A 21,882-nucleotide genomic window follows, 5' to 3' on the forward strand; every position below is an offset into this window, starting at 1 on the left:
TGCTGACTGTTGAAATGTTGTTGATATTATGGACTGGGTGTTTGTGTTCCAAGTAGGCTGATTGTAAAATGTTATGCTATTCACAGTTATTATCAAATAAAATCACATTTCATTTGTCACATGCTTGGTAAACAACAGGTGTAGACTAACAGTTAAATGCTTCCTTATGGGCCCTTCCCAACAATGCAGAGAAATTGAAAAAATAACAGAAAGATAATAACACTAAATACATCATGTGTAATGATACCGTGGCTATATACACAGGGTACCAGTACCGCGTCAATGTGCAGCGGTAAGAGGTCATTGAGGTATATATGTACGTATAGGGGTGGCAGGTAACCTAGTGGTTAGAGTGTTGGACTAGTAACCGAAAGGTTGCCAGATTGAATCCCCGAGCTGACAAGGTAAAAAATCTGTCTTTCTGCCCCTGAACAAGGCAGTTAACCCACTGTCATTGAAAATAAGAATTTGTTCTTAACTGACGTGCCTAGTTAAATAAATAAATAAATAAAAATATAGGTAGGGGTAAAGTGACTAGGCAGCAGGATAGACAGTAGCAGCTGTGTATGTGATGAGTCAAAAGAGTAGGTGCAAAGGGGAGGTCAATGCAGATAGTCCAGGTCCCTATTTGGTTAACTATTTATTAGCGGTCTTATGGCTTGGGGGTAGAAGGTATGGGTATGATATAGGTTCAGTTTGGCAATGTATTAACCATATTCAAGCTAAGACTACATTTCCTGTTTGACCCCTTGTCTTCTATTGGTGAATGAACATCCATATCTCTTCATCACATAGTCTATTGAGCTCCATTATAATGACTGGATTATGGTGTGTGAGAATGACTTTAGAGCAGCAACTATGTGTTTATGTGTTTATCCAGTGTGGCGTCATTGTAAATAAGAATTTGTTCTTACCTGACGTGCCTAGTTAAATCAAAACATTTATGATAATGCTTGTTTAAGCCCAGGCTGAGGTGATCTTTACTGTCTGTCTGTCTGTCTGTCTGTCTGTCTGTCTGTCTGTCTGTCTGTCTGTCTGTCTGTCTGTCTGTCTGTCTGTCTGTCTGTCTGTCTGTCTGTCTGTCTGTCTGTCTGTCTGTCTGTCTGTCTGTCTGTCTGTCTGTCTGTCTGTCTGTCTGTCTGTCTGTCTGTCTGTCTGTCTGTCTGTCTGTCTGTCTGTCTGTCTGTCTGTCTGTCTGTCTGTCTGTCTGTCTGTCTGTCTGTCTGTCTGTCTGTCTGTCTGTCTGTCTTCTGTATACAGTACTACAGGCTGCTTCTCATTCATTCCCACTTATTATTTTATTCCAAATTCTTTGTGTTTCCACACTAGCTCTTCCTTTCTGACACAATGCAATAGAAAATCATTTCCCCTTTGAACCCGCGCCATAAAGAAGGCAGATTGCTTTGTGCGTCAGCCATCAGAACAGCCCGAGAAAAGAGCATAGACGTTCCCTGGTGCGCCAAGGCTACAGTCGTCTTGTCTCATGGCCTTGTCTCCTTGATATAGGAAGGGGTTAAGCTTTTATTTTATAAATACCTTCAAACATCCCACGGTCAATGATACATTCAGATATGCCGAGTCCTGCATTAACATAAAAACGAGGTCTTGTTATACAGTGAAATTTCAATGAAGCGAACACAAAATGCATTTAATGAAATTCAGATGCTAAGGCCCCTGCTCCCATGAATCTCATTAAATGGGCTTTGTGCTGTTTTTCCATCTTCTCTTTGTGGAGAAGGTCCTCCAGTGCCTCTAATAAGGTCTGAGATTTCATCATATTCTTGATTTAGAGAAGACAATGTCTGTCTTGTTCAGTTGTTCCTCCCAGCGCTCACGCCATTCTGCCTCTCCAAAAGACGGGGGGCTGGCAGAGTTTCTCCATGCACCTCATGATAATAGCTGCATGGTGCATTTTCTTTTAATGCTGAAGTTTGCGAACGTCCCCCTAACTCACTGTCTCTCTCTCTTCCCTCTCTCTCTCTCTCTCTTCCCCCTCTCTCTCTCTCTCTCTCTCTCTCTCTCTCTCTCTCTCTCTCTCTCTCTCTCTCTCTCTGTACAGGATTCGGCTTTGTAACTTTCGAGGGTGAAGACGTCGTAGAGAAAGTCTGTGAAATTCATTTTCATGAAATCAATAATAAAATGGTAAGTCTACTCTTCTTTTCAATTCCAGGTTGGTGTTGAAAGATTAATATTTGATTTCCTCTTTAATGGAGTGTTAATAGCATAGAGTCAACGGTGTGTGTGGTGCGTAGGCGTGTGTGTGAGCTCGTGCATGACTGTATATATACACGTGTGTTTGTGTGTGTGTGTGTGTGTGTGTGTGTGTGTGTGTGTGTGTGTGTGTGTGTGTGTGTGTGTGTGTGTGTGTGTGTGTGTGTGCGTACATGTGCGTGCCTGTTTGTGTGCACTCTGTGGGTCTCTGGGTTTCTGGGATGGGGTAGCGCAGTGGTGTGTACTGCCCGGTAACTGTGAAATTGTGTGTGTGAGTTCCACCTGTCACGTTGAGGGAGTGGTGAGGGGAACCTGTCGCTTTCTTGCCCCTACATTCCCCAAACCATACAACACGCACACCTTGAGTGCTGGCCAGCCAGGGAGAGAGTGTTGCTGGGAGAGCGTTGGCAGAGGAAGAGTTCATTAACCAGGGATTAGAGCCTTCCAGGAAGCCCAGTAATGATCTAACTCACCACCTCACTGCTGTTGTCTTCTGCTTCAAAGCACACAGTAAAAAGCTTATGGTCATTCCATCAGTATAGCTAATCAGATGAATCAATTGAGCACGGCGTACTGTAGCCGTCAATGTTTCTGTCACACGTTGATAGATAGTAGACAGTTCTGAGTCTCTGTAGTAGCGGTTAGGCCCCTCCTGTCCCCTTGTGTGTACACTGTGTGTAGTCTACTGACTGGGTTGGCCTGTGATGGGCTAGAGGGAATACTCTATTCCTGTCACTCTACGGGCTGGGACTCCTCCCTTTACTATGTGGTCTCCTTCAGGGTCATAGACCTGAGTGACGGCGGTGGTGTAGTAGAAACAAGATACCGACTCGTCCATGTATGGCCCTTACTTACCACAATCTTTGTAACAGTCCCTGCTGATCAGAGCCTCCCATAGGAATCACATGAGAAGAACAGAGAGGAAAGGAGACAGAGGAGAGGGGAGGGGAGGGGAAAAGAGAGGAGAGGAGAGAATAGGGGGCGAGGGAAAGAGAGGAGAGAAGTAGAGCTGAGAAAGAGGTGAAACAGGCCTGGTTATCTGAGCTGGAGATCAGATATTGTAGTCATTCTGATCCCCCTCGTCTCCCTCTTCCATCCCTCCATCCCCTCTCCCTCTCTTTCTCCGTCACAGACAAGCTGCTCCTTGAGCCCAGGGACAGACACAGTGTCTGCTTGCAGATCTATGAGACCAAGACAATGCTATCGATTTTTATATGATATTGCATCAAATGGTTTCATCGTTCAGGGAGCACCAAGCCAGGGCTGCCATTTCATTTTCCCTGCAGTGGTAGGGAGCATTGTTCGTGCCACCCATCGACAGGCTGGATTGAATTGGACTAGCAGGGGATTGCATGAGATGGGTAACTTCAGAGAAATGGAGGAGAATAAAAAGCTACTTGAAATACTCCAGGTTATTTGTCTTGTTGAAAATAACAGAAGTTGATGTGCTGCACTCTCTCTGTGCGGTAATGAGATGGTTGAGCGTTTCTAAGACAACCGAGGAGAGGGTTAAACCGTTCCGGGGAGTTCAAGCAAGCTTCTTCCCATTTTCCTCTCTATTAGAATCCACTGGTAGAGCTTCAGATCAAAGCTTTATCTGAAGCATCATCTGCTAACAGTCTGTGCTGTGTATATTTGACTTGCTAATTCCATTCATCATCATTATTATGATTATTATTTAGTATACTCCTGTGGCAGGCAGGGTCCTGTATTCAGGCTGTTTTAGTGTCATCGTGTGTTTTGATGCCTCTCATCTCTGCTTCCTGCCATCTGTTGCATGTTGAACCCCTTCCTTTAATAGAGTATACAGTCAACTGTGTGCCAGGCGACCCGGCTCTGAGGGAATTCAGTAGAGATTGAAACACAGGCCACAGGTCCAGAGCGGTGGACGTTAGGGAAGAGTCTGCTAGTAAGGGTCAGATTGTGTAGGTGACGACAGAGCATGTGTCGCCCTCGTGAGGATTTCTCTCACAGCGCGACGCTGCCTGCCTTTCATGTCCGCTCTAAGCACACGCAGCCGCCCATAAAACATTCAGCAGGCTTTTTCCTCTGCCGGAGACCGAGAGGAAGGGGGGGGGGGGGGGGGGGTTGAACAGAACTCTCTTCAAATCTTAACGTACCGCTTTGGCCCCTTAGAAATCCGACAGAGTGCTGACATCTGGGAGAACAGGAAGGGGGCGAATGGAGGAGGGGAAGGAGGTTAGGATGGAGTGGGGAAGGAGGAGGGGAAGGAGGAGAGGAAGGAGGAGGGGAAGGAGGAGAGGATGGAGGAGAGGATGGAGGAGAGGATGGAGGAGAGGGAGGAGGAGGGGATGAAGGAGGGGATGGAGGAGGGGATGGAGGAGGGGATGGAGGAGAGGGAAAGCAGGGAAGATAAAAGGCTCAGGTTTTAACTTAGTATTACAGGAGGATTTTTGGGGGGGATTTAATATCTGAGTTCACCCAATTAAGTCATTTCCGAAATAGACCTATTACGCTCCTATGATCTCAGATAATTCATGGATATCCACTGGACAGGACTCCCTGTAATGTTAAGAGTTTTAATAATACCTCCTGGTGCTATCCCTTTGATGTGCCCTCCAGTAGGTCTGCCACTCTACTACTGACAGCACAGGCAGACAGACCACTCTTGGGAGTTTACATGAACTTCAGCACCTAGGTGAACCCTCCTCCCCCAAGCCTATCTCATCATCTAGGGTCAGTGCACATTGAGATGTAATCTACCCATGGTGTGTGTGCTTGTGTGTGAACATATACATGCCTGTGTATGTGTGTGCGTGTGTGTGTGTGTTTGTGCACTGGGGTGTGTGTGTGTGTGAGTGGATCCTGGAGGATTTACTCAATCACCCAGGGTTCATGTGTGGAGCAGCATAGCTCTACACTAAGGACAGGATATTTATAGCTGGGTTGACGTAGCGGAGGAATGTGGATGTCCATCTGACTGAGTGAAACTACCCCATCCTCTCCTCTACTCTCTGCTGTGGTCTGCCCACTAGGGGGGCTTCTGGCCTCTGGTGAACCATTGCCTGCCTTGCTGGGAAGTACCATGTCCCGGTCACCATGTCTCGCTCTCTCTCTCTCTCTCTCTCTCTCTCTCTCTCTCTCTCTCTCTCTCTCTCTCTCTCTCCCCCTCTCCTTCCATTCCCAGCCTTTTCAGGTCTGATTACTGTGGAGCCCCACAGGGCAGGAGCGAGAGAGTGATTGAGGAAATGGCCTGTTCTCTCTGTCTCAATGTCATCCTGATCACCAACTTCCTCTCTGATTGTTATAGTGTGAGTTTTGCCTCATCTGCGAGGCGGCCAGGGGGACAGAGGCTGAATGACAATAAGGTCTCACTTTATCTCTCTAAATATCTCCAGGTAGCCCTGTGTATTGCCACCTGCTGGTGTGTGTGATAGACTAACACCTGCTCTATGCATTAAGTTTACGCTGTCAAGCAGTAGAGGGGTGCTGATTGGGTAGCTTATATTATGGCCATTAGTCATTCAGCCACACCTCCTCATGGAGAGGGTTCCCTCAGTGTAATGGAGTAGAACCAGAGTGGAACTATAGTGTTGTAGTGGAACCAAGAAGCTGCAATCAGCGGTCCTTTGAGATGGTGTTGTGTGGAACCGTGTGGAGGGAGCTGTGAGAATCTGCTAGCACTTCAGCGCCAGTGTGACATTTATCAAGAGGCATAGGTTGTCATTAATATGTGAGCTGGGCCTAATGGGCTGCTGTTGGGCTGATGAGCCTGATGGATGACTGGCAGGACGGCCAGGGACGATGAGGGAGGGAGTGACACACTGTCTGTCAGTCAGCAGAGCACACACACACACACACACCATGTTACATCAGCACGACATGCCACGCTGCAGCGCCTCTCTGACAGATGGGACCTCTCAGACACACTCTGCTTTAAGGAAACACTGAATTTGGGGTTCACTGGAACCCCCTGTATTATTCCTCTTTAATTGCTATTCACATCCGAATATACTATCAGTCCCAATGTTCATTTTGGTTTACATTAATCAAAGATATTCTCAATTCTCAAATACCACCATGCAGTGATTTACAACTACAACCTTGAAAACCTTGTCTTGTCTCTTTTGTCCCTCTCTTCCCGAGTGCCCTGAGTTTTGTTGGATCTGCTTTGAGTTAGTGTCCACTCTCCATGTCCAAGTAGAGACATAGCTTTGGCATACTGAGACAGGAAGGGAAACTGTGGCTCAGTGTGAATATGAGGAAACATGTTGGAATCTGGTGGTTTTAGAATTAGATTGGTAACAGTCTGTAATCTGCTACCATTGGATTTGTAGCTATACTGAACAAAAATATAAACGCATTTTAAATGTAAAGTGTTGGTCCCATGTTTCGTGAGCTGCAATACAAGATCCCAGAAATGTTCCATACACACAAAAAGCTTATTTCTCTCAAATTTTATGCACAAATTTGTTTACATCCCTGTTAGTGAGCATTTCTCCTTTGCCAAGATAATCCATCCACCTGGCAGGTGTGGCACATCAAGAAGCTGATTAAAAAGCATGATCATTAAACAGGTGCTGGGGACAAAACAAAGCCACTCTAAAATGTGCAGTTTTGTCACACAACACAATGTCACAGATGTCTGAATTTTTGAAGAAGTGTGAATTGGCATGCTGACTGTAGGAATGTCCACCAGAGTTGTTGACAGATAATTGAATGTAAATTTTTCTACCATAAGCCGCCTCCAACGTCATTTTAGAGAATTTGTCACTATGTCCCACTGGCCTCTCAACCGCAGACCATGTGTATGGCGCCGTGTGGGCGAACGGTTTGCTGATGTCAACATTGTGAACAGAGTGCCCCAATGTGGCGGTGGGGTTATGGTATGGGCAGGCATAAGCTACATACAACGAACACAGTTGCAATTTATCGATGGCAATTGGAATGTACAAAAATACCCTGACGAGATGCTGAGACCATTGTGAGGTCCATTTTCTTTAAGGTATCTGTGACTAACATATCTGTATTGCCTGTCATGTGAAATCCATAGATTGGAGCCTAATTAATTGATTTTCTCATATGAACTGTGACAGAGTAAAATCTTTGAAATTGTTGCATGTTGCTTTTATACTTTTGCTCAGTATAGATGATTCCTCTCCGCAGGTTGTTACTCTCGTGAAAATGGTTTCACTAGATATTAAGACCTGAGAGGTGCTGTACAGGAAGCAGCTGCTCCAACTCTGAGTTAGGGCTGACCTTGTCAAAGTGACAGGATACAAGTCATCTTTTGAAGTAAAGCTGTTCTAATGTAAGTTGCTGTAGCACAGTTAGAAATACTGGCGCAGGCAGGGAAATGTCAGAAGCAGGGAAGTGTATTGAGAGATAGAGAGAGATAGTTGGAGAGAAAGAGAGAGAGAGGGCGGGGGGGGGGATATAGGTGTGTGTGTGTGATGGGGGAAATATAGATTTCTGTCTCATAGGCGAAGTTACTTTAAGTGTATCAATAATGCACATGGTCTCATGTCTCTCATGTAATTTAATTCAAGTTACTGGGAGTTGGTTAACCTGGGCCTTTCTGATACCTTTCAGCAGCAGAAGCGTTTGTCCCCCCTGCCATTGCCAGTAGTTTCAGTGGTTGGAGGGAGCCTAGAAGGGAACAGTGAAGTGGATCTAGATGATGTGGATGCTGTAGTGTTGATGTCAGGTTGCTGTTGCCCTCTCTCTTTGACAAGAGTCATTCAGTCATCCCTCTAATCGAAGCAATGATCTCTGTTCTCTCCACCACCCGCCTCCCAATATGAATGCATAATGAACACCTATCAAGTAGTGGCTCAGATCTCTAGATGGGAGTAGTGTGCCGTTAAAATAGGCCCATATTGGTTTTAGTGAACTGCTCCAAGGTAATGTTCTTAAATGTGTCATTTATGATATTCCTCAGTAGAGAATGATCACTGCCGCAGGGATGAATTTTCCGTTAGTAGTCAATTTCCCAGTCGGGTCCCCTGACATGGCCAACCAATTACTGTAGTGAGCAGGCAGGCAAGCAGGCAGGCAAGCAGGGAGGCAGGCAGGCAAGCAGGCAGGCAGGCAGGTAGCGCTGCTTCCAGCCCACACTGACTGGAGCAGGGAGGGAAGGCTATAAATTACAGGCATGCCTCCATGTACTGTATGGAAATAGGGAGAGGTGTTGCTGGAGGAACTGAATGTTGAAAGATATTATGTACATTGAATCCACATTTCACCCATATTGTTTTAGATTGATGTAATGTCATTTAGTCCAGAATTTCAGTTAAATAACATACCGGGCGATCTTGATGTTCTGTGATACATCTTGATTGTGTCAAACTCAAAACCCATGTCCCATTGCTGTTAGGATGTATATGAACATGAACATGACAGCCAGATAGTGACAGATCCAACGATTACATGCCTGCTGTGAGACAGTCACTTACGGTTCAGTATACCGCCAGATAGAACGTGCATTATGTTAAAAGCAATGACTCTATATATGAATGGACAAAGCCATTGATCACGTGACACCCTTCATTCCTATGTTAAGACTCAATAGCACATTGAAGCCAAATTAAGTCAGTTAAGATGATGTCACATGGAGACATAGGGGTTTTCTTGTTTTGGTAAAAGTACCTCCTCTGTCCTCTCTCCTCCGTCCTCCCTCCTCAGTCTTCTCTTTTTCGTGACCCAGAAACCGTTAAGTGGTTGAGTGGTCGAGGAGTTTGTGAATTCGTTAGTAGGCAAACGGAAAACGGTCCTCCCGTCCTCGATAGCCTCCTTTTGGCGAAGAAGCACAAGTGTATCCTACCTGAGTCCTTCACAGAAGAGTTTTGAAATCTGCCACACATCCTTTAATCTATAAAATGTCTTGCACAAATTCGTTTTTATCCCTTTATACATTTATTTTGGGATTCCACCCTGCAAACGTAATTCTCATTTCATACACATTTTCGTCCACTTACCCTCTCCTCGCCGCCTCTCCTCGATTACCTTTAAGCTTTTTCAAAAGGAGTCTAGAAATGACGGAGGAGAGAGGATGCAGGAGTTGAGCAAATCTAATTGAGAAAAGCAGTTTGAGCTATTCCAGGAAGGGACATTGCAGGCTAGCTCAGTGCTGCCCCCTCTCATTGAATAACTCAAGCTGAAGGCCGAGCTACTGCAGGCTGCCATTAGCAACTAAATTATCCCTATGACTTCTTCTGTGTGCAATTTTAAAATAATCGGTTCAAGGACATACATCTGGTGTATTACAAGCAATTATTGGTACCATGACAGGTGCCGTGTGTTTTTTATGCACATTGCGCGTAACATAGTGACCCACCATTATTGCATCATACAGCCATGAAACAGGAAGCGATTTTCTTGCTGTCATTTTCCCCCAAATTCTTTGTGAGCGCTTTTACCATGTCCCTTCAGTACAAGCAGCTTATTTTGCCTCTCATTTCATGATTCAGTCCTTTGAGGAAGGAAGTCATCCTGTGCTCTCTGGTTCAGTACTCTTTGTGTGGCTGTGCAATTGCATACGCCAAAAGGAGGTGGCATATCTGTGTGTGCTTCCTTCATGACAGATTTACTTTGGGGAAAAGTGTTTGGTACCCGGCATCTGAAAGGTCTAAACATCTGATTATGGAGAACAGGTTGTCCTGACAAATAAACGATCATCAACGTCCCCTAGTCTGCTCTTTCTTCTCACCTCTCCTCTCATAGAGTTACAATAGTAGAGATGCAGAATCACTAAAACCTTTGGTTTATAGGTGGAGCTGTGAAGAGGGTGTTCTCAAGATGGTCTACTGCCGTAAAAACTATCCACCATAAATAATGGACGTATTATGTAAGCTACCATTGTTCTTTACTGTGACAGAAAAAATTATGCTTTTTTAATATGTGATCGACCGGCCTGGATTCGGTCTTATGTAGCAAAATTTGAAATTGTGTTTTTTACAGTGGATAAAAGCAGAGACAGAGCTACAAAATGAGATATTATACACTGCATTTGAGGAACAATGGGAAAGTAATTCTGCTTTGAAAGTTGATAAACTTTTGAGAAAATGGCCTTTAAATGTTTTGGTACTTATTGGAGAGCACTTCTTCGTCTACACCCATTCAGCATCGTTCACACCCTCTTAGTTTGCTCCACCAATCTCTTTAAGGGTTGATCTGAGCGATCTGTCCTAACAGCAGTCAAGCACCCAAGCTAACTGGCTAACAGTTGTCGAAATTAACTATTAAAATGGACACGCATAGTGTAGTCTTTTGTTAAGACATATAGCTTGCTAGCTATTTTATTTATTTATTTTTATTTCACCTTTATTTAACCAGGTAGGCTAGTTGAGAACAAGTTCTCATTTGCAACTGCGACCTGGCCAAGATAAAGCATAGCAGTGTGAACAGACAACAACACAGAGTTACACATGGAGTAAACAATAAACAATAAACAAGTCAATAACATAGTAGAGAAAAATGAATCTATATACATTGTGTCTAAAAGGCATGAGGAGGTAGGCAATAAATAGGCCATAGGAGTGAATAATTACAATTTAGCAGATTAACACTGGAGTGATAAATGATGAACAGATGAACATGTGCAGGTAGAGATACTGGTGTGCAAAAGAGCAGAAAAGTAAATAAAATAAAAACAGTATGGGGATGAGGTAGGTAAATTGGGTGGGCTATATACTGATGGACTATGTACAGCTGCAGCGATCGGTTAGCTGCTCAGATAGCAGATGTTTAAAGTTGGTGAGGGAGATAAAAGTCTCCAACTTCAGAGATTTTTGCAATTCGTTCCAGTCGCAGGCAGCAGAGAACTGGAAGGAAAGGCGGCCAAATTAGGTTTTGGCTTTAGGGATGATCAGTGAGATACACCTGCTGGAGCGCGTGCTACGGGTGGGTGTTGCCATCGTGACCAGTGAACTGAGATAAGGCGGAGCTTTACCTAGCATAGACTTGTAGATGACCTAGAGCCAGTGGGTCTGGCGACGAACATGTAGCGAGGGCCAGCCGACTAGAGCATACAGGTCGCAGTGGCGGGTGGTATAAAGTGCTTTAGTAACAAAACGGATGGCACTGTGATAAACTGCATCCAGTTTGCTGAGTAGAGTATTGGAAGCTATTTTGTAGATGACATCGCCGTAGTCGAGGATCGGTAGGATAGTCAGTTTTACTGGGGTAAATTTTGCGGCGTGAGTGAAGGAGGCTTTGTTGCGAAATAGAAAGCCGACTCTAGATTTGATTTTGGATTGGAGATGTTTGATATGAGTCTGGAAGCAGAGTTTGCAGTCTAGCCAGACACCTAGGTACTTATAGAAGTCCACATATTCTAGGTCGGAACCATCCAGGGTGGTGATGCTAGTCGGCGTGCGGGTGCAGGCAGCGAACGGTTGAAAAGCATGCATTTGGTTTTACTAGTGTTTAAGAGCAGTTGGAGGCCACGGAAGGAGTGTTGTATGGCATTGAAGCTCGTTTGGAGGTTAGATAGTACAGTGTCCAAGGAAGGGCCAGAAGTATACAGAATGGTGTCGTCTGCGTAGAGGTGGATCAGGGAATCGAATCCCCCGCAGCAAGAGCAACATCATTGATATATACAGAGAAAAGAGTCAGCCCGAGAATTGAACCCTGTGGTACCCCCATAGAGACAATACAACATGCCCTCCGATTTGACACACTGAACTCTGTCTGCAAAGTAGCTCCAACCAGGCAAGGCAGTCATTAAAAAAACCGAGGCTACTGAGTTTGCCGATAAGAATATGGTGATTGACAGAGTCGAAAGCCTTGGCCAGGTCGATGAAGACGGCTGCACAGTACTGTCTTTTATCGATGGCGGTTATGATATCGTTTAGTACCTTGAGCGTGGCTGAGGTGCATCCGTGACCGGCTCGGAAACCGTACTGCACAGCGGAGAAGGTACGGGGGGATTCGAGATGGTCAGTGATCTGTTTGTTGACTTGGCTTTCGAAGACCTTAGATAGGCAGGGCAGGATGGATATAGGTCTGTAACAGTTTGGGTCCAGGGTGTCTCCCCCTTTGAAGAGGGGGATGACCGCGGCAGCTTTCCAAACCTTGGGGATCTCAGATGATACGAAGGAGAGGTTGAACAGGCTGGTAATAGGGGTTGCAACAATGGCAGCATACAGTTTCAGAAATAGAGGTTCAAACAATGAACCATAATCACTACTCATGACGTTACTACCCTGCATGAATCTGCAGGTAGCTAACCAACCAGGTTCAATGTTAGCTAGCTAACATTAGGCTATAACTAGCCAAGCAATTTGCTCTGAGATACAAATAATAAGATCATACATGTAACATTAACTAGTGAGCCAGCCAGCTAACGTTAGATTGCTAGCTAACAGTACACTTGAAAATGAATTTGTCAAAATTAGAAACATGTAATATCTAAAAATGTAGCTAGCTAGACTGTCTTACCCATATACATCATGGTTGGACGCTTCTCCTTGTCACTGATGCCCTTAGTTTGAAGATGTAATCCGGAGACAGGTGTTTTATGCATCTCCTTACTCTAATTCCACTGATTTCAAAGCTCGGTCCTTGAGAAGGTGGAGCGCAACACTTATGCAGTTCTACTATGCAATATATAGGTTTTAAAAGCCGCGTTAGACAGGATTACCTACACATACTAACCAGCTCAAATAGACAGAAGCATGCCATATGGCAGACCAATCCGATCTCATCTCTCGTCATGTCCAGCCCACTCATTATCTCAGCCAATCATGGCTAGTGGGAAGGTTGCTGTCGTTTTCTGTGGCTAAACCAACTAGGCTCGTAATTTTAACAATTTTATTCATATTTACAGATGGCATACAAGTTTGTTATTAAGGCACATGAAAGTTCACATGTTCCAGAAGTCATTTCTGGACAAAAAACACATTTAGATTTTTTTTAAAGATTACGTTGAAACGGCTCTCGTGTGAAGGAGTAACCTGCGACATACGCCTAGTTTCCTGAAACGGGTCACATATATGCAAATTGCATCTGATTCTGTTGGTTAGAATGTCTTGACGCTGTTAAAGTGTGATGATGTTTGCATTGAGTTATAAGTGATTTCACCCTTTAAACAACCTCTAGTGTACATATTCAGCAGTCAAATGGCTGTGAGCTCATTTTTCTTAAGTGAATAATCCCATGGCCTGTGCCCACAGGCTTGACATCACTCAGCTGACTGACATTTTCACACCATTCATTGCTTTTTACTGTTCAGCTGGGAATTGGAAGGCTATAGTGGATGAATCACGCTGTTTCCCTTCTCCAGAGTGCTAGCCCTTTTAAGTAGACTGATATAATCCACTCTGTAGTGGAGTGAACGCTGCCGCAACGTAGACCACCCCACGCCTGCTCCACTGCACGCATCCCAGAGGACAGCATTGCTGCAGGCCTGATACAGGGCTGACACGCCCACACAGCTCCCTACAACACCCACAAGGTTAATGGGAATGAGAGATCTATTGAGAAGGTCACGACCGCTGGATAAATCCTGCCCTCTCAGTCTGGCAGAGTCAGCTGTGTTTCAAAGATGGGGATGCTTACTAATACGTCCTTATCTATCTAACTGGGCCGTCGTAGCAGCACCACTACAAGGAGAATCAGAGGCAATGCTTATGGCCTATAGATAGTGGCGGTATCTCTGTCTATCTGTCTGTCTGTCTGTCTGTCTGTCTGTCTGTCTGTCTGTCTGTCTGTCTGTCTGTCTGTCTGTCTGTCTGTCTGTCTGTCTGTCTGTCTGTCTGTCTGTCTGTCTGTCTGTGTGTGTGTGTTCAGGAGGGAAGAGGATGCTCTGAGGCATCCTGATTGAGAGTCTCAGGTCTGAGTAGTGATGTGAACTCTCCTCTTGGCCCGTCTATCCCCAACGTCTTTCAGTGTTGCCCTCACACACTAGCCGCCAAGCTCTCGGCTCATTTTTAACAGACGACAGGATAGGAGAGGAAAGCTATTCCCCTGAATAACAAACCCACTCCAACCAGACCTGACTGACTCACAGCAGCCAGCCCGGGGATTAACTCCCCCCCAGCCCATGTGGTTGGTGGATGGCCCAGCTACCTGGATGTGACAGTGGGCTGTGAGGTGTGTATGCTGGGGGAGGGAGAGACTGGAGCTGCTGGGGAGAAGAGAGTGGTGTACCTGGCACTTCCTGTGCTTGTTCCTGAGCTCCTGTCCAGCTGAACACCACCCAGCCAGTCAGTCGACCACTGAACAGAAAGTGTGTGTAAGCATGTGAGGGTGTGTGAGATGTGTGAGGTGGGTGTAGGTGTGTTAGCCCCAGTCAGTGTGTAGGTGTGTGAGATGTGTGAGGTGGGTGTAGGTGTGTTAGCCCCAGTCAGTGTGTAGGTGTGTTAGCCCCAGTCAGTGTGTAGGTGTGTTAGCCCCAGTCAGTGTGTAGGTGTGTTAGCCCCAGTCAGTGTGTAGGTGTGTTAGCCCCAGTCAGTGTGTAGGTGTGTTAGCCCCAGTCAGTGTGTAGGTGTGTTAGCCCCAGTCAGTGTGTAGGTGTGTTAGCCCCAGTCAGTGTGTAGGTGTGTTAGCCCCAGTCAGTGTGTAGGTGTGTTAGCCCCAGTCAGTGTGTAGGTGTGTTAGCCCCTGTCAGTGTGTAGGTGTGTTAGCCCCAGTCAGTGTGTAGGTGTGTTAGCCCCTGTCAGTGTGTAGGTGTTAGCCCCAGTCTGTGTGTAGGTGTGTTAGCCCCAGTCAGTGTGTAGGTGTTAGCCCCAGTCTGTGTGTAGGTGTGTTAGCCCCAGTCAGTGTGTAGGTGTTAGCACCAGTCAGTGTGTAGGTGTGTTAGCCCCAGTCAGTGTGTAGGTGTGTTAGCCCCAGTCAGTGTGTAGGTGTGTTAGCCCCAGTCAGTGTGTAGGTGTGTTAGCCCCAGTCAGTGTGTAGGTGTGTTAGCCCCAGTCAGTGTGTAGGTGTGTTAGCCCCTGTCAGTGTGTAGGTGTTAGCCCCAGTCTGTGTGTAGGTGTGTTAGCCCCAGTCAGTGTGTAGGTGTTAGCCCCAGTCTGTGTGTAGGTGTGTTAGCCCCAGTCAGTGTGTAGGTGTTAGTACCAGTCAGTGTGTAGGTGTGTTAGCCCCAGTCAGTGTGTATGTGTGTTAGCCCCAGTCAGTGTGTAGGTGTGTTAGTCCCAGTCAGGGTGTAGGTGTGTTAGCCCCAGGCAGTGTGTAGGTGTGTTAGCCCCAGTCAGGGTGTAGGTGTGTTAGCCCCAGTCAGTGTGTATGTGTGTTAGCCCCAGTCAGTGTGTAGGTGTGTTAGCCCCAGTCGGGGTCTAGGTGTGTTAGCCCCAGTCCAGGTGTAGGTGTGTTAGCTCCAGTCAGTGTGTAGGTGTTAGCCCCAGTCTGTGTGTAGGTGTGTTAGCCCCTGTCAGTGTGTAGGTGTTAGCCCCAGTCTGTGTGTAGGTGTGTTAGCCCCAGTCAGTGTGTAGGTGTTAGCCCCAGTCTGTGTGTAGGTGTGTTAGCCCCAGTCAGTGTGTAGGTGTTAGCACCAGTCAGTGTGTAGGTGTGTTAGCCCCAGTCAGTGTGTAGGTGTGTTAGCCCCAGTCAGTGTGTAGGTGTGTTAGCCCCAGTCAGTGTGTAGGTGTGTTAGCCCCAGTCAGTGTGTAGGTGTGTTAGCCCCAGTCAGTGTGTAGGTGTTAGCCCCAGTCTGTGTGTAGGTGTGTTAGCCCCAGTCAGTGTGTAGGTGTTAGCCCCAGTCTGTGTGTAGGTGTGTTAGCCCCAGTCAGTGTGTAGGTGTTAGCACCAGTCAGTGTGTAGGTGTGTTAGCCCCAGTCAGTGTGTAGGTGTGTTAGCCCCAGTCAGTGTGTAGGTGTGTTAGCCCCAGTCAGTGTGTAGGTGTGTTAGCCCCAGTCAGTGTGTAGGTGTGTTAGCCCCAGTCAGTGTGTAGGTGTGTTAGCCCCAGTCAGTGTGTAGGTGTGTTAGCCCCTGTCAGTGTGTAGGTGTTAGCCCCAGTCTGTGTGTAGGTGTGTTAGCCCCAGTCAGTGTGTAGGTGTTAGCCCCAGTCTGTGTGTAGGTGTGTTAGCCCCAGTCAGTGTGTAGGTGTTAGTACCAGTCAGTGTGTAGGTGTGTTAGCCCCAGTCAGTGTGTGGGTGTGTTAGCCCCAGTCAGTGTGTAGGTGTGTTAGCCCCAGTCAGTGTGTAGGTGTGTTAGCCCCAGTCAGTGTGTAGGTGTTAGCACCAGTCAGTGTGTAGGTGTGTTAGCCCCAGTCAGTGTGTAGGTGTGTTAGCCCCAGTCAGTGTGTAGGTGTTAGCCCCAGGCAGTGTGTAGGTGTGTTAGCCCCAGTCAGGGTGTAGGTGTGTTAGCCCCAGTCAGTGTGTATGTGTGTTAGCCCCAGTCAGTGTGTAGGTGTGTTAGCCCCAGGCAGTGTGTAGGTGTGTTAGCCCCAGTCAGGGTGTAGGTGTGTTAGCCCCAGTCAGTGTGTATGTGTGTTAGCCCCAGTCAGTGTGTAGGTGTGTTAGCCCCAGTCGGGGTCTAGGTGTGTTAGCCCCAGTCCAGGTGTAGGTGTGTTAGCTCCAGTCAGTGTGTAGGTGTGTTAGCCCCAGTCAGTGTGTAGAGACTTTTATTAGTCCTATTTGTACTGCCTGGTTTCTCTCCACTCAGTATAGAGGTCATTCCCTGACAATTAGACTGCTAGTGTGCACTCTCCTGCTCTGCTTCCCCTTCCTCCTCAACCCCTCCCACACCTTACAGGTATTTAAGCTCCCATTTGCTTTGATTGGAAAATGATGGCAGTCTGAAAATTGTCGCTCTCACAGGGTAGGAAGCGTAGAGGCACAAATGGGGGTGAGAGAACAGAGCAGCGTCGCTAGCTAGGAGGACAGGTGCTCTGTGACAGCTACAAAGTGCTTTGCAGCGAACGAAGGGACAGTGTGTTTCTATGGCCTCTGCTTCTTTAATCGACTAGCCCTCCAACAGCCACTAATCTTAGTGGTCTAACACTGCAGCTTTTCCTCGGGAGATAGCGAGCCATCACACTACCACAGCAGCCTTCACACTACCACAGCAGCCTTCACACTACCACAGCAGCCTTCACACTAACACAGCAGCCTTCACACTACCACAGCAGCCTTCACACTACCACAGCAGCCATCACACTACCACAGCAGCCTTCACACTAACACAGCAGCCTTCACACTAACACAGCAGCCTTCACACTAACACAGCAGCCTTCACACTAACACAGCAGCCTTCACACTAACACAGCAGCCTTCACACTAAGACAGCAGCCTTCACACTAACACAGCAGCCTTCACACTAACACAGCAGCCTTCATACTAACACAGTAGCCTTCACACTAACACAGCAAGCAGCCACCATCCACATTTGTACACCACAACTATTAATCTAACACAGCAACCTTCACACTTAGGCACGGGCAACTTTTATTCTAACTCAGCAACTCACGCTGTATAATAACACTGTATAATACCAGGGTGTTTCTACAGTGGAGGATCAGTGATGGAATGGTAATGTTTGCCTGGAGCTTGTCAGAGCAGAGCAGAGGTGCAGCCCTGGCCATTTGCATTTGTATGGATGCTGGGGTTTACCTGCACTGAGCAGTGGTATCCAACCCAGCAGAGGAGAAGCAGCTTATATTTTGCAGTGGGCAGGATGACATGCATGTGAATTTGAATAGCAGAGAGAGAGAGAGAGAGAGAGAGAGAGAGAGAGAGAGAGAGAGAGAGAGAGAGAGAGAGAGAGAGAGAGAGAGAGAGAGAGAGAGAGAGAGAGAGAGAGAGAGAGAGAGAGAGAGAGAGAGAGAGAGAGAGAGAGAGAGAGAGAGAGAGAGAGAGAGAGAGAGAGAGAGAGAGAGAGAGAGAGAGAGAGAGAGAGAGAGAGAGAGAGAGAGAGAGAGAGAGAGAGAGAGAGAGAGAGAGAGAGAGAGAGAGAGAGAGAGAGAGAGAGAGAGAGAGAGAGAGAGAGAGAGAGAGAGAGAGAGAGAGAGAGAGAGAGAGAGAGAGAGAGAGAGAGAGAGAGAGAGAGAGAGAGAGAGAGAGAGAGAGAGAGAGAGAGAGAGAGAGAGAGAGAGAGAAGAGAGGAGAGAGAGAGAGAGAAAGAGAGAGAGAGAGAGAGAGAGAGAGAAGAGAGAGAGAGAGAGAGAGAGAGAGAGAGAGAGAGAGAGAGAGGAAGAGAGAGAGAGAGAGAGAGAGAGAGAGAGAGAGAGAGAGAGAGACGAGGTTAGACACGAAGCCAGGAGGCAGACAGACAAACAGATGGACAGGCCTAGGGCCCAAGCAGGCAGTGGAGCAGACAGATTGTGCGGCGCAATGAACAGGCTCGGCCTACCAAAAAGAAGAGCAGGCGATAGACACACGGCACAGACACGTCAGCCGAGCCAGTCACACAGACACACACTCCTGTATATTTCATAAAGCCCAGATAGATGTGTGGTAAATAGGATACGGCTGGAGATGACTTTCTCACTGGTGTGGATGACCCCCCCTCCCTTCTCTGTCAGAGTGGAATGTTATTTCTGGTCTGATCAACCCCCCCCCCCCTCCACCACACACACCCCTCCTAGACAGGTCCTGCTCTGTTTACCCCAGCTGCTCCTCTCTGAAGGATTGAGATTGTGAATTTGTGTGTGTTTGCATGTGTATGTGTGTGTGTGTGAGACTTTGTGTGTGTATGTGTGTGAGACTTTTTGTGCGGATGTGTGTGTGCCCGTGCTTGGCATGTGTGGTTTCATGTTTGTATATGTCTATACAGATATATCTGTGTGCATGTTCTTTAGCGAGAACATTGATGTATTTCTCTCAGCGGTGTTGACATAGTACATGATTTATTTTGTTGCATATACATGTGCATACAGGCTTGCTGTATTGCTAGTATTTAGACCTGTCACATCTACCAGCTGATAAGCATTTTGTTGGAGGAGAATATGTTAGTCATATGAGGGCAGAACTAAGTGTGTGTGAGAGCAGAGAGTAGATGGCAGGAGAGATAGAGAGGGGAGCGAGAGAGAGAGAAATAGCGCAAGAGAGAGACCCACAAAGAATTCACATTTTAATAAACTCCCATATCTCTTGGGTGAAATACCACAGTGTGCAATCACAGCAGCAGGATTTGTGACCTGTTGCCACAAGAAAAGGGCAACCAGTGAAGAACAAACCCCATTGTAAATACAACCTATATTTATGTTTATTTATTTTCCCTTTTGTACTTTACAACACTGTATATATACATAATATGACATTTGAAATGTCTTTATTTGTTTGGAACGTTTGTGAGTGCAATGTTTTACTGTTCATTTTTTATTCAATATTTCACTTGCTTTGGCAAGAGAGAGAGAGAGAGAGAGAGAGAGAGAGAGAGAACGAGCGCTCCAGGTGGAATGGGCTGGGTACTGTAGAGCAGATGAGCACACAGAGGCAGACATTTGAGTTTTACCAACCTGGCCTCAGCATTCACTCTACTGTCTCTCTGTCTCTCTCTAGGAAGACTGACAAGAATTTGAATAAAAGGACAGAAAATAAAGGCATTCACTGAGATGATGGGGGCTGTCTAAAGTCTTTTGTGTGGAAGTCAGGGTGGAGGATTCTTTTCTCTCCATATTCCTCATTCTACTCCTGAATGATAAGAAGGTCTGCCAGGGTTAGAATAGACATGAAGCCTGTCCACTAGCAGGTGACTGTGGTGCTGTGGGCAATAGAAAGTGGCTACAGGAAGACATTTTCAAATAATCAATGGAGACATCGTGTTTGGAGGCTCTTCTACAACTATTCTGATGCACCAGTTGTTTCAAAAGGCACTGGAATACTCTGAAGGATTGACCTTAGATTTTTCCCCAGACAAGCAAACTTTAGCTTTTTAGAAAAAAGCAACAGTATTGTTCTGTGAGTCCTACTGGAATCTGGATATGTCCTGCCCAGTCCCATTCTTCTCCCTCCATGGGGCCAGTAGGACTGATTTTTCATTTTTTTTCCCACTGTGTCCACAGGTAGAATGTAAGAAGGCCCAGCCCAAGGAGGTGATGTTCCCACCAGGCACGCGAGGGAGGGCCAGGGGCCTGCCCTACACCATGGATGCCTTCATGCTGGGGATGGGCATGCTGAGTGAGTATGGACCAACACTACTCCAGCAAAGTCCAGCACACTACTCAGTCCCACACGGTAACATTCCCTAACACTCACTCTCCAACAATCGTGCAGGTCTCTGATTCATTGTTTTTTTTAAGTAATAAAGGAGAACCAATGTGCTGGTGGTATACAGTGCTTTCAGAAAGTATTCACACCCCTTGACTTTTTCCAAATGTTGTTGTTTTACAGCCTGAATTTAACATGAATTAAATAGAGATTTTGATCACTGGCCTACACACAATACCCCAGAATGTCAAAGTGGAATTATGTTTTTATTTATATTTTTATATTTGACAAATTCTTAAAAATAAAAGCTTAAATGTCTTCAGTCAATAAGTATTCAACCCCTTTGTTATGGTAAACCTTAATACGTTCAGGAGTAAAAAGTTGCTTAAGTCATATAATATGTTGCATGGACTCACTCTGTCACTGTCTGAGCAGTGAATTTCAAATACAGATTCAACCACAAACACCAGGGAGATTTTCCAATGCATCGCAAGGCACTTGTTAGTAGCTGGGTAAAAAATTAAAAGTAAATGTGGCAAAGTAATTCACTTTTTCTCCTGAATACAAAGTGTTATGTTTGGGGAAAATCCAATACAAGGCATTACTGAGTACCACTCTCCACATTTTCAAGTATAGTGGTGTCTGCATCATGTTATGGGTATGCTTGTCATTGTTAAGGACTGGGGAGTTTTTCACGATAAAAAATAAATGGAATGGAGGTAAGCACAGGCAAAATCCTAGAGGAAAACCTTGTTTAGTCTGCTTTCCACCAGACACTGGGAGATGAATTCACCTTTCAGCAGAACAATAACCTAAAACACAAGGCCAAATATACACTGAAGTTGCTTACCAAGAAGTCAGTGAATGTTCCTGAGTGGCCGAGGTACAGTTTTGGCTTAAATCTACTTTGAAATCTATGGCAAGACCTGAAAATTATTGTCTAGCAATGATCAACAACCAATTTGACAGGACTTGAATATTTTTTTAAAGAATAATGGGTAAATGTTGCACCATCCAGGTGTGGAAAGCTCTTAGAGACTTACCCAGAAAGACTCACAGCTGTAATCGCTGCCAAAGGTGCTTCTACAGAGTATTAAGGGGGTGTGAATACTTATGGAAATGTTCTATTTCATTTTCAATACATTTGCAAAAATGTATTGAGTCTAACTAATGTCTCGTGAGATAGAGGAAAATGTACTCAGATTAACTGAGCTCCACATTGAGCTCATCTAAGGTGTGCCGTTTCCGTGTCCACAAGAGGTCTATTTTCCTGGCGCTGATGAGTCACGGGTGGTCCTGGGCGTAGGGAACAGGGCACCACATTACCGGGATAAATGGAGAGGAAAATTGAGGTGATGTCATATTATGGATTCATCACTCCGTCTGTGTGACCCCAGCAGTGGGTAATGACAGGGACACAGAGGGGTGTCATGGAGGGCCCTCATCTGTAGGCAGCCAGCTGTAGCTGTACCTCTTCTCTCCTTTCCTCTTCTCTCCTTCATCATCATTCAGGTCCCCATCTCTCTCTTTCCTCACCTCTCTATCTCAGGGCAAGGGGTTGCTAAGGGCATGACACTGATATCAGGCTGATTTTGCTGATGGTTTATGGTAAAAGTGGCAG

The 21,882-nt window shown here is 46.1% G+C and overlaps 1 protein-coding gene across 17 annotated transcripts in view; it reads left to right on the forward strand.

Moving 5' to 3' along the window:
- Positions 1 to 21,882, forward strand: part of LOC109872858 (RNA-binding protein Musashi homolog 2-like) — a 327,630-nt gene that overhangs the window by 242,711 nt on the left and 63,037 nt on the right. For 10 of the 17 annotated variants that reach the window (XM_031808196.1, XM_031808182.1, XM_031808181.1 and 7 more), the window contains exons 8-9: positions 2,060 to 2,142; positions 20,117 to 20,288. In XM_031808196.1, coding sequence (XP_031664056.1) covers positions 2,060 to 2,142; positions 20,117 to 20,288 — 255 coding nt within the window. The remainder of the gene's footprint in view (positions 1 to 2,059; positions 2,143 to 20,116; positions 20,289 to 21,882) is intronic. The other 7 variants (XM_031808187.1, XM_031808185.1, XM_031808191.1 and 4 more) reach the window with 1 other exon arrangement.

Source organism: Oncorhynchus kisutch, linkage group LG28, assembly GCF_002021735.2.
Source record: "Oncorhynchus kisutch isolate 150728-3 linkage group LG28, Okis_V2, whole genome shotgun sequence".
Lineage (NCBI taxonomy): Eukaryota > Metazoa > Chordata > Actinopteri > Salmoniformes > Salmonidae > Oncorhynchus > Oncorhynchus kisutch.